This window comes from Ranitomeya variabilis, chromosome 1 (genome assembly GCF_051348905.1).
Source record: "Ranitomeya variabilis isolate aRanVar5 chromosome 1, aRanVar5.hap1, whole genome shotgun sequence".
Classification (NCBI taxonomy): domain Eukaryota; kingdom Metazoa; phylum Chordata; class Amphibia; order Anura; family Dendrobatidae; genus Ranitomeya; species Ranitomeya variabilis.
Window position 1 is genome coordinate 889,666,447 of NC_135232.1, and position 12,549 is coordinate 889,678,995.

The following is a 12,549-nucleotide window of genomic DNA, read 5'->3' on the forward strand; positions in this document are numbered from 1 at the left end:
TGTCACCACATGAGATTCTTTTTGGTAGAGCAGCAAATTTGGGTTGTTATTTTCCACAACAACTGATGTTGAATACTGAGACTTTAACTGCTTATGTACAAGAATTACAAAAACGTTTAACTAAAGTGCATTCGCAAGTTTTTGCTTCCCTTCCAGATCCAGAAAATCTCAAAGGAGGCCACAAGTTGGAACCTGGTGATCAAATCTACGTGAAAAGACACACCAGAAAGACTCTGGAACCGAGATTTGACGGACCTTTCCAAGTCCTGTTAACAACTCCAACAGCAGTCAAGCTTGAAGGAAAGGCATCATGGATACATGCAAGCCATTGCAAAAAAGCAGTATAAGACTCATGATATTGATGTTAATAATGTTAACACAGATGTGGGATAAATTAGTTAGAGCCACGGATTATCTAGATGACCAGATTTGGGATATATTGGACATATTAAATACTAGTATAGCTGTACAGAATCAGCTTATAATAGTCACTAACCAACATACCCTGGTATTGGATTACCTAACTGCCTCACAAGGGGGTATGTGTCAAATCATCGGACCCACCTGCTGTCATTATATAGACCCAAATAGTACTATGAGTATGAGATTTAAATTAGAAGACGTACAACGACTCAGGGATCAGTATGACAAAGACAATGACCAAAATAAGGATAGCTGGTGGTCAGATACCTTTTCTTTTCTTAACCCGGCCAATTGGTTCAGAGGGATCGGTGGGTGGGTTACCGGGATTATGCAAAGCCTAATACATACAGTTATGGTTATTGTAATTATATATGTATTATTCAAGGTTGTACTCAAGGGTATCTCGGTATGCACAAATAAATTGTGTGTAATGGATGCGAGAATATAAAGTTTTTTTGTTTTTTTTTGTTGTAATATCACAAAAAGAATGACTAAAATGATCGTCTATATGACAAGGTTTTGAATGGAATATGTCAAAGGGGGGATTGTGAAGAGCAGAACAAAAATGGTTACCTCAATGAACCACAAAAAAGAATTTGTGATAAATATTGACCTGTCCATTCAAGGACATTTTAGCTATAGTATGAAATCCTGTTTTTCTTGTCTGTGGAATTGCCTTTGTACTGTTTGTTGTGAAACTGCCGCCCACGAAACTGTTTTTTCTTTCTTTCCTGTTTTGTCTCTTTGTTTAAACATGCAAAACTTGTATAACCACTGAACCTACCGATACAACTATATAAAGAAGGGATAGCACATTGAAGGCAGGCGTGCTTCAGAGACTTCCCAGTGATACACTATACAAGACGTGTCTTGTGTATTATTTCTGGTGATTCCCCACTTCCAAAGGCTGCTCCGACTGAGTGTGATCCTGACAGCAGGCATACTCATCTGCCCAGGTGAGAAGTACTGCAGGCACCGGGAAAGTTCAGAGAGGCCTGGCGCCTGCGCACTGCAGGAATTTGCTCTGCCCTCAACAGAGCAGAGAAGCACACGTGCGAAGGAGCGATGGAGATGCAGGAGGGCGGCGTTGCAAGAATATAGGAGGCACCAGACCCGGACCTGTGACATCCATGGGCCTGGACCGCACAGACGCCAACCCCCTCCCCGGGGTGAGTATAGTAAAACTTATTTTTCTCTTGCAGGAGTGGCTCTTCCAGTGATACAGGCTGGATATACAGTAAGTCTGTATATCCTGAATGGTGCGGTCTTAACTAGGCCATATCAGCAGAGCATCTATACTGCATTAGTACATCTACATTGCTTTTCAAATGCTATCTTCCTATTCTATAGTCTGTTTTCTCTGCCATCTCTGAGAATGTACGTTTGTTGTCTTTCCTGCCCAAGCTTGGATATCTGATTGCAAACCCTCGCCGTCCCTGCTGCCATCTCTAAGGGTAGGGCCGCATGACTGTTTTCTCCACATCCGGGAAAACAAATATCGTAGTTACTTACCGATAACGGTATTTCTCTGATCCCATGATGGCACCACGGAGAGAGAGGGATCCGCCCTCAGGGAAAGGAAACCTACAGGTGAAAAAGGCGGTACCTCTCTCCCACATCAGTTGGTTACAGAGCCTTAACAGAACTTCAGCTGTAACTTAAATGTTATCAAACAAAACTATAATTTATCTGAGGCACCGCGTGACTAAGTATTAAGATTAACTCTAGTGTTCACACTCACACGAGAAGGGAGGGAATGTACGGGTGCTGTCATGGGATCAGAGAAATACCGTTATCGGTAAGTAACTACGATATTCTCTTACCCCCATGATGGCACCACGGAGAGAATTTCATAGATGTACATTAGGGAGGGACCACTGCCTCTAGAACCCTTCTGCCAAAGGTGAGGTCTGAAGAGGGAGTCAGGTTTAGTTGGTAGTGCTTAAAGAGTGTGGAAGGAGACGACCAAGTGGCTGCCCTACATATCTGTTCAATTGATGCTCCTGCTCTCTGCCCAGGAGGTCGCTACCGATCTAGTTGAATGAGCTGACTTCCTCTGGAATGGCTTCATTACAGAGGATGATGGCATCCCTTGTCCATCTCGCAAGTGTGGCCTTCGATGCTTATGCCCTTTGTTTGGACCCTGAAAACACAAACAGAGCCCTATCCTTCCTATAGTCTCTTGTAGCCGCTAGATATTGGACTAAACATTTTTTAACGTCTAGTTTGTGTAGATGTTCCTCTTTCCTATTTCTGGGATTTGGACAGAAAGAGGGTAACGAGATCTCCTGAGATCTATGGAAATGTGATGCCACTTTAGGAAGGTAGGATGGATCGGTTTTAAGGATTACTCTATCCTCTAGTATGCGTGTCAGAGGTGGGTATGCTGATAGGGCCTGCATGTCACTAATCCTCCGTGTTGACGTTAGTGCCACAAGAAGGGAGGTTTTGAGAGATAGTATTTTTAAAGAGGCTTGGGACAATGGCTCAAAAGGTGCTTTGGTTAGTGCGGAGAGAACTAGATTTAGGTCCCAGGGAGGTGTAGTATGGTGAACCACTGGTCTAGACCTGGTCGAGGCCTTAATGAATCTCTTAAACCAGCGGTTGCCCGCCAAGTCACAGTTGTAAATGGCCCCCAGCGCTGCTACCTGGACTTTAAGTGTGCTTGTTGCTAAGCCTTTTTCTAGCCCCTTCTGAAGAAACTCTAGTACCTTCTGAATTCGGATTTCCTCAGATAAACTGGCACCTGATACAGATAAAAATCTCCGCCACACCTTCCCATACGCTCTAGTAGTCACTGGCTTTCTACTTAGCAGAAAAATAGAGACTAGATTTGAAAAGAACCCTCTCTTGATTAGAAGCTTCCTTTCAAATTCCAGGCCGTCATATGCAAGTTCCTTACTTGCGGGTGATTTACTAGCCCCTGATACAGCAGGTTCGGAATCTCTGGAAGGACCCAAGGGTCTGTTAAAGACATTATCCTTAGCCATGGAAACCATGCTCTCTTTGGCCAAAAGGGAGCTATCATGATGACTCTCGGTCCGTCCTACCTGATCTTTCTCAACACTAAAGGAATTAGCCCAATTGGGGGAAACACATAGGCTAGATGAAAGTTCCATGGAATTGAAAAGGCATCTAGGGTCACCGGGTTCCCGCACGGGTTGATTGTACAAATGGCCCGAGTTTTTCGGTTTTGGTTGTTCGCAAATAAGTCTATCTCTGGGAGACCCCACAATTGTACTATGTGGTTGAAGACTGCGTGATTCAATTCCCACTCTCCCACGACGATCATGCTGCAGGTTCCCCGTCAGGGACAGGAAACCGAACTGATGTGGGAGAGAGGTACCGCCTTTTTCACCTGTAGGTTTCCTGTCCCTGAGGGCGGATCCCTCTCTCTCCATGGTGCCGTCATGGGGGTAAGAGAAAGTCCGATTAGAGCTTGATCAGAGCGGCATCGTTTTTTCTTAGACATGGTTCTCCATTAGGTCAGTCCATGAATACAGTAACGCACTCGAATGTCATCCAAGTTCAGTCCGATTTTTTTCACCGACCCAAACACTTGCATTGCCAGTTTTGACCCAACATTCGGACAGCGTTCGTACAATAAGGATATTTCTTTGATATCTGTATGTGACTATACGCCCTGCACCTGTTAAAAATAAGGCGTCGCACTAGTTATATATATTTTTTAAGGTAACATTGATAATCAATCATATAGATATTGATAATATTATAATATGGATATCCTTGTGATACCCTTACATAAGTGCGTGCCTTATATTGGTGTAGGGTGTGATATATATATATATATATATATATATATATATATATATATATATATATATATATTACTAACTGAGCCCCTGTATAGGTTTTCATAGCGGGATATATCGCAGTGGATCTCACATATATGTGGTATACGATAGGTGCATGTGCACCAGTATTTATTCTTTGTTAGAAAGCATTATAGTTGAGTTGTTATATATGGTGGGGTAACCGGTGGGGGTGGGGCCCTTGGTGTTATATTGTTACAAGTTGTAAACTGACAAACACCTGGTGAATGTTATCTTTTTGTATTTTAAATGTCTTTAATAAAGATTTTATATATTTTTATTTATGGACTAGTACATCATTTTTTCCTGCGGAAATTAGGTCTATGTATATTGACGTGTCCTCAGTATAAGGTTTCCACATAGGGTGGTATTATAAATTATTATATACATATTGAATGTTTTACGATTCCCCCCTAAAAAAATATGTGGTATTGTTGTTTGTTAGTGATTTACCCCACATGTACTCAGCCTGGCTAATAGCTGTAAATCATTCAGCTGCCGAGATGAAAACTAAATCTCCGAGCATTAACAAATACTCGGAGGTCACAGGAGCAACGAGTACACTCGATTATCACTAATCACCACCCTTCAGACTCTCTACTTACATGGTAAAAGGGCCTCCCGGCTCACACAAAGCATAGGGTGATCCACAGAATGTGAAAACCAGTGACGTCACCCATAAGGGTAAGTTCACACAGGGCGTTTTTTCAGCTATTTTTTTCTGCAGCAAAACCTGATCTTCTTGGCAGGAAAGAAGCTGCGTCAAAAATGCAGGTTTAGGTGCGTTTTTGGTGCGGTTTTTTTCTCTTTGTTCATGCTAATGTCCTTGGATTTTCAGCAGCAAAAACGCAGGAAATAATGATACCTGCGTTTTTGTTTATTTTTTTTCAACACCCATTCAAGTCAACTGGTGAAAAAACGCAGCAAAAACGCTGAAAGAAGTGACATGCTCTATGTCCAAAAAACGCAGCAAAGCACAAAATACTGACCAAACAAAAAACCAGTGTGAGTGCATGAGATTTCTGAAATCTGGCTTTGCTGGTACTGTAAAAAGCAGCTGAAAATTAGCATAAAAAACTGCAGCAAAAACTCCCTGTGTGAACCCTAAGGGTACTGTCACACAGTACCATTTTGATCGCTACGACGGTACGATTCGTGACGTTCTAGCGATATCGTTACGATATCGCAGTGTCTGACACGCAGCAGCGATCAGGGATCCTGCTGAGAATCGTACGTCGTAGCAGATCGTGTGGAACTTTCTTTCGTCGCTTGATCACCCGCTGACATCGCTGGATCGTTGTGTGTGACAGCGATCCAGCGATGTGTTCGCTTGTAACCAGGGTAAACATCGGGTAACTAAGCGCAGGGCCGCGCTTAGTAACCCGATGTTTACCGTGGTTACCAGCGTAAACGTAAAAAAACAAACAGTACATACTCACATTCCGGTGTCTGTCCTCCAGCGTCTCAGCTTCTCTCCACTGTGTGAGCGTCTGCCAGCCGGAAAGCGAGCACAGCGGTGACGTCTGACGTCACCGCTGTGCTTGCCGGCTATGGCGCTTACACAGTGGAGAGAAGCAGAACGCCGGGGACAGACACCGGAATGTAAGTATGTACTGTTTGTTTTTTTATTACTTTTACGCTGGTAACCACTGTAAACATCGGGTTACTAAGCGCGGCCCTGCACTTAGTTACCCGATGTTTACCCTGGTTACCGGGGACTTCGGCATCGCTCCAGCGCCGTGATTGCAACGTGTGACCGCAGTCTACGACGCTGGAGCGATATTCATACGATCGCTGCGACGTCACGGATCGTGCCGTCGTAGCGATCAAAATGGTACTGTGTGACAGTACCCTAAGAGGATCTGAACGGTGCTGGATACCAGAGAGAATGGTCTAAATCAATTCAATATTTGGAGTGACCATCTTTTGACTTAAAAACAGGCAAAACACCATCAATTCTTCAAGGAGCACTTGCACAAATGTAGGATTATAATAAGGTGTATGAGATTATATCAAACAGATGATACTGATCATCATTTTCATATGTAGGTTGAAACACAACTAACGAGACCTAAAAGTGGGTGAGGAACAGCAAAATTCTGCTACAAGGGTGAGGCTGTGGAAGACAGATTCATGTCACAGGACAAACACCATGGCAAGACTGAGCACACCAACAAAACACGAGATTGTTATACTGCATCAGCAAGGTCTGTCCCAACCAAAGATGTCAAAAACAAAAATGTACTTTCCAAGTTCTTTTGTAGAAGCACCAGGACATGGGTAACATTGTGGACCAGAGACGCAGTAGTTTGCCAACGAAACTTAGTACACTAAATTAAAGACACGTCATGCTTTACTACCCTTAAATATTGGAAGATGTCCAGCAGTCCTATCAGCAACTAAGGGGAACCAGTAGCACCCATGTACTATTCAAAATGGTGAAGTGGTCTTCACGGAAGACAAAAGCAAAAAAATGGCAGCAGGTGCTTTGGACTAATGGGTCAAAATGTGTAATATTTGAGTGTCTGCAAGCATCAGTGTAGCACAATGGAGGGGCCTTGAAAGTTTTGAGCTGCATTTTAACAAAGGAGATGTGGTCAGGATTAACGATTAATTCCTTAATGCTGGGAACAGTAGCTTAGCTATCGGGGGAGCAGAGGGGGCGGTCGCCCCGGGCCCCGCGCTCTGAGGGGACCCACCCAGAGCTAGGCTACTGCAACTGTATTGATGTGCACAGCACACTGATAGTTACATTCTGCGGCAGAGAAGGAAGATTCAATCTCCCTGCTCTGACACCCGGGTGCTATGGGGCCCCTGAGCAGGCGGGGGGCCCAGTGCCAGCAGTGGGGGCCCCCCGCCCATCATAATAGGTTCAGCTGTATAGGCTAGATGCTGATACAGCTGAATTGCATGGATGAGAGGAGCGTTATGCTCCCTCTCCCATCATCCCCCTATCAACGTCTAACATCCCTGATGCAGACACTGACAGGGGTCGCGATGACATCACTACTCGGCCCCCGCCGTCCGGAGATGTGCAGGGGCAGGGCCGTATTTGCCACTAGGCACGTGCCTAGGGCGGGGACAATGCAGGGGGCGGCACCTGAGCAAGGTTTGTTGTGTTTTTTTTTTTGTTTTGTTTTTTTAAATAAAAGCTGGGTCACCTCCCGACCGACCCCACCCCCCCTGGCCGCCCGCCCGCCTTCCATCCACCCTCTTTGAAGACGATACTCACCCTGCTCCAGCGATGCCTGGTCTCGGCTTCTGCAGCGCTCCTGAATGAGCGGTCACGTGGTACCGCTCATTAAGGTCATGAAAATGCACATATTCATGACCTTAATGAGCGGTATCACCTGACCGCTTACGCAGGAAGAAGGTGCTGCCCCGGGAGTCGGGACAGAGCCAGAGGGACGGGGGGGAATATGAGCCATGCATACAGAAGGGGGGGGGGGGAAATATGAGCCATGCATACAGGGGGGGGGGGGAATATGAGCCATGCATACAGGGGGGGGGAATATGAGCCATGCATACAGGAGGGGGGGGGGAATATGAGCCATGCATACAGGGGGGGAATATGAGCCATGCATACAGGAGGGGGGTCATTATACAGTATGGAGAACTGTGGCCATTATACAGTATTGAGCATCATGTGTGGCCGTTATACAGTATGGAGCATCATGTGTGGCCAATGGCCATTATACAGTATTGAGCATCATGTGTGGCCGTTATACAGTATGGAGCATCATGTGTGGCCGTTATACAGTATGGAGCATCATGTGTGGCCATTATACAGTATTGAGCATCATGTGGGATCATTATACAGTATGGAGAACTGTGTGTGGCCGTTATACAGTATGGAGCACTATGTGTGGCCATCATACAGTATGGAGCATCATGTGTGGCCATCATACAGTATGGAGCATCATGTGTGGTGGCCGTTATACAGTATTGAGCATCATGTGTGGCCATTATACAGTATGGAGCACTGTGGCCATATTTTTTTTTGTTTATAATTATTGTATATAAAACAGTGTGATCAGCAGTGCTAAATGGCTATGGTTGGGACGTGGATATGGGTGTGACTAGTTGTGAAATGGGTGTGGTCAGAGGCGTGGCCTAAAATTTGCCGCGGTGCACTACGCGCGCCGCAAACTTTATACCTCCTTCCCTTCTTCAAAAGTTGGGAGGTATGGTACTGCATTTGCCAGATCATGGCAAGTGCCGCAAATCCCATAGGGAATGAATGAGGCCGAACGCAGTGTTGCTGTAAGTGATCCGTTATGCGGCACATGCAGAAAAACTGCCGGATCTGCTGCAAAAGGCGACTTTCACATCAGCGATTCTTGCCAAAGTCACTGCCGATAGTGTCATACTTACCAAAGGGGGAGGCAGCACTAAAAGTGCCTAGGGCAGCAGAAACTCTAAATACGGCCCTGGGCAGGGGAGGAACCAGTATGATGTGCCGAATTCACAAGGGAAGCCACCAGGGATCTGCCTGAGTGTTTGCACTACTAACCACCAGTTATCACCTTAGAATATACAATCTCATTAACAACAGTGTGACAAAAGTAACACCAAGCAGTGGTGCAAGATCAGAAAAGTGATGAAACCAACTTCATCCATGTAGACATTGGACTGATGTATGAATGAGCCTAGAGACACAGTAAGAGATCATCCTCAGCACTGTCAGGGTAGGTGCACACGATGCGGAACTGGCAACGCTTTTGATGCAGCACATGCTTACTGCGTCCAAAGTGCTGCTGTCTATTGAACGCAGGTTATTCCGCATGTGTTCACTGAACCGTGTGAATTCACCGCGTCCAATACATTGTACGGGTGAAATTTATCACATGTTGGTCTCCGTGAGTAAGCCACCGGCGTCTCTGGATGCATAAAGGGTATGGGATTTCTTAAAATCCCATCTACTATACTGTAACATCTGGACGCTGCATAAGTACACAGCGTCCAACCCGCAGCGTTTACTGACCGTCTGCACATACCCTCAGGGTGCAGAATACTGGAAACTCCAGCCAACCGTACGAAGCCATCCCTATTATTCCTATATTAGGTCATACGCCATGTTGTTCGGAGTCATCTAATGTGTGATTTACAGGGCCTCACTTCCCTATTTGCACTGACCGCTGACCCCATGATGCCAGTGTGTGCCTCTTCCTTCCTAACCTGCCTGCTGTGCTGATCACATACAGGCCTGGCCTGAGGAGGAAGACATCTGTCCGATGTTCATACGCGCAGCCCTTATTTGTGAAATAAGAATTCCGAAGAAGATTTTACTTGTCTGTCGCACCGCTTTTTATTTAAAAAAAAATAAAAATTCCACTATCAGACAGGCAGTTATAACAATCTATGCAATATACAAGCCAGTACCATAGGGAACCTGGCATAAGACATATCAGTGGCCTGGACGTGGGCACTGCCAGTGAATGAGGCTGCATGTGTACTGCCCCAGGTATATACCAGCCAATGCCATGTCACCGGGCACTGCCAATGAATGAGGCTGTATAAGTTATGTCCCCCAGGTGGATATCGGCCACTGTCACAGGGAAACTAGCACAATACATGAGTGGTCTGGAAATGGGCACTGCCAATGAATGAGGCTCATGTGTGCTCCCCTCCCGGGAACCCTGGCTGGTATGCCGCCGCACTCCATACATGAAGGCACAGACACCCAGAGTCCTCCGCGCCAAACAACTCCGGGGAAAATAGCCCCGTCCGTGGCCGCCACTCACCCAGTTCTGCAGCTTGCTGCTCAGCTTCACCTTCTTGCTCCTGTTCTCAGATATCTCCATGGTGCTCGGGCGTCTTCAGGCCGCGCCAGGTACCGGCAGCAGGATGCAGGCGCTAGCGATACCCGAGGACAGGGGCGTGTCTGCGAATACTCCGCCCCCACAGTCGTGCCGGAGCTCAGCTACCGAGCAGCCGCAGTGCGCCTGCGCCGAGCCTCGGAAATGAGGCAATTCTGAGACGACAGGCTGAGGTCGCCGGCTGCAGGAAGTGGTCCGCAGTAGTCATTGCAGAGAGGGTGGGAGACTGAGCATAGCCCCCCGGGGTCCACGTCAATGACGTCATACTCCGCTGTCCCGGGCAGGCTGCTGCTTGCTGTCAGTGACTAGGAGCAGTTTCCGTCCCTTTCCCGTCACATTCATGTTTCCAATACACTAATTCTAGTCAGGAAACCTTGGCTAGTTGTGCAATCAGTCGTGAGCGATATATAGCCCTGAAAGGACCTGCATTTTTTGTTTTTGCTCTTTCGTTGTTTTTTTTACCCTTCCTTCTTTACAAAGTCTTATTATTTTCTTATGTTTCCAACCTTGCTCTGAGCGAGACTAGTTGTGTGAGATCTTCTCTAATCATTCATGTTTCCGGAGTTCTGTAGAATAGACCTATATAGGATTCTTCCATTTTCGTCCAACTGTATTCCAAGATAGAGAGGAAACCAAACATGGCCAAGAACTAAAAAAGACGGGAAAATAGTAATAAAATCAACATAAAAACAATAAAAACCAATGAACCACACATAAAAACAGCAACAACCTTAAAGAAAAGGTGCAAAACTCAAAGTTTCGTTTAAACCATCAGGTTTCAGGGTACGTAATTCCCAGATCCAACGGGATTCTTTTTGGGACAGCACTTTGCTCACATTACCCCCTCGTGGATTTATGGGGATACAATCAATCCCCTTTACCTTAAAAAAAGAAGGGTCGCTAGCGTGGAACTGTTTAAAGTGTCTTGGGACACTTTTTAGTAGGTCCAAGTTTTCCTCCTCCTTCCCAGCAATGATGTCCCTCACGTGTTCCCTGACTCTTACCTTCAGGGCTCTTGTAGTCAAACCTACATAGATTTTGGTGCATGTGCAGTATGCATAGTACACTACCGCCGTAGTGGTGCATGTTATTGTATGTGTAATTTTAAATTTTCGTCCATCTGAAGACTCAAAATCTATTGCTGTGTCAATATTGGGGCATGCTATACATTTCCCACAGGGTTTGCATCCCCATAGGGGTTTTAGCTGCTGTCTCTGTAGCCCAAACAATGGCCGTTCTCTCGGAATATATAGACTCCTAACTAGAGTATCCCTCAAATTTTTAGATCTTCATGCCGTGAGGGAGGGTTTCTGCGACAAATACTGTCTAAGCACTGGATCTGCCAATAAAACCGGCCAGTGTTTTGCCACGCTATCAAAAAGTTTGCCCCATTGAGAATTATAGGTAGTTACCAATCTTACCTGATTGGTGGCAGTTTTTTTCCGGGGTGAGTAAAGAAGTTGGTAGCAGTCCGCATTTCTAGCCCGATTGTATGCCTTTTTTATACTCCTTCGACTATAGCCCCTCTCCAGGAATCTTGACCTCATTTCCAGTGCACGATTTTCAAAGTCCTCCATAGTGGAGCAAATTCTTCTAATCCGAAGAAACTGACCGTATGGCACTGCATTAATTACATGAGATGGGTGAGAGGAGCTGGCATGTAATACAGAATTTACCGAAGTGTCCTTACGGAAGGCATCTCAGACTAAAAGGCCACTAGGGTCTCTTTTAACCAAGACATCAAGGAATTCAATCTGTTCATAACTGAACTTATATGTTAAATGAATGTTGTACTCATTCTCATTTAAAGTCTGAAAAAAGGTTTTAAGTTCAGCTGTTGTACCACGCCAGATCAAGAAAATGTCATCGATGTAGCGGGTCCAAAAGATAACCCGCTCCATCGATGCCCCCCGATCTGACGTGAATAGATCCCTCTCCCACAGCCCCAGGAACACATTTGCATACGAAGGCGCGCAAGCCACCCCCATCGCAGTGCCCTGGAGCTGTAGGTAGAGGGATCCATTAAAAACAAAAAAAATTGTGAGTCAAAAGAAATTGTAGAAGACTCACCAAAAATTCATTTTCCTCCCCCGAAAAATTGGTCATATTCAAGAAACTAGAGACCGCCCTCAAGCCATCATGGTGCCGGATGTTCGTATATAGCGACTCAACGTCGCATGTTACTAGTAACATATCCTCATCCACATATACTGAATCTATCTTCTTCAAAAAATCAGATGTGTCACGAGTGAATGAGGGAATGGCTTCCACCAATGGCTTGAGGAACATGTCTATATATTTCCCGATACCCTCCGTAAGGCCACCTATCCCGGAGACTATAGGTCTCCCAGGGGGATTTTTCTGATTTTTGTGTACCTTTGGTAACAAATATAGAGTCGGTATACATGGATCTTTTACCAAAAGACTATCCCTTACCTCCACCGTAATAATCCCCCTCTCCTCAGCCCTCCATA

General features: G+C 45.5%; 1 protein-coding gene across 1 annotated transcript in view; it reads right to left on the reverse strand.

Annotated features, from left to right (window-relative positions):
* The window catches only part of PAPSS1 (3'-phosphoadenosine 5'-phosphosulfate synthase 1), a 139,524-nt gene extending 129,321 nt beyond the window's left edge, over positions 1 to 10,203 (reverse strand). Inside the window, exon 1 of the mRNA XM_077278463.1 lies at positions 10,001 to 10,203. Within this exon, the coding sequence (XP_077134578.1) occupies positions 10,001 to 10,060 (60 nt within the window). The 5' untranslated portion in view covers positions 10,061 to 10,203. The remainder of the gene's footprint in view (positions 1 to 10,000) is intronic.
* Between the last annotated feature and the right edge of the window lie 2,346 nt (positions 10,204 to 12,549).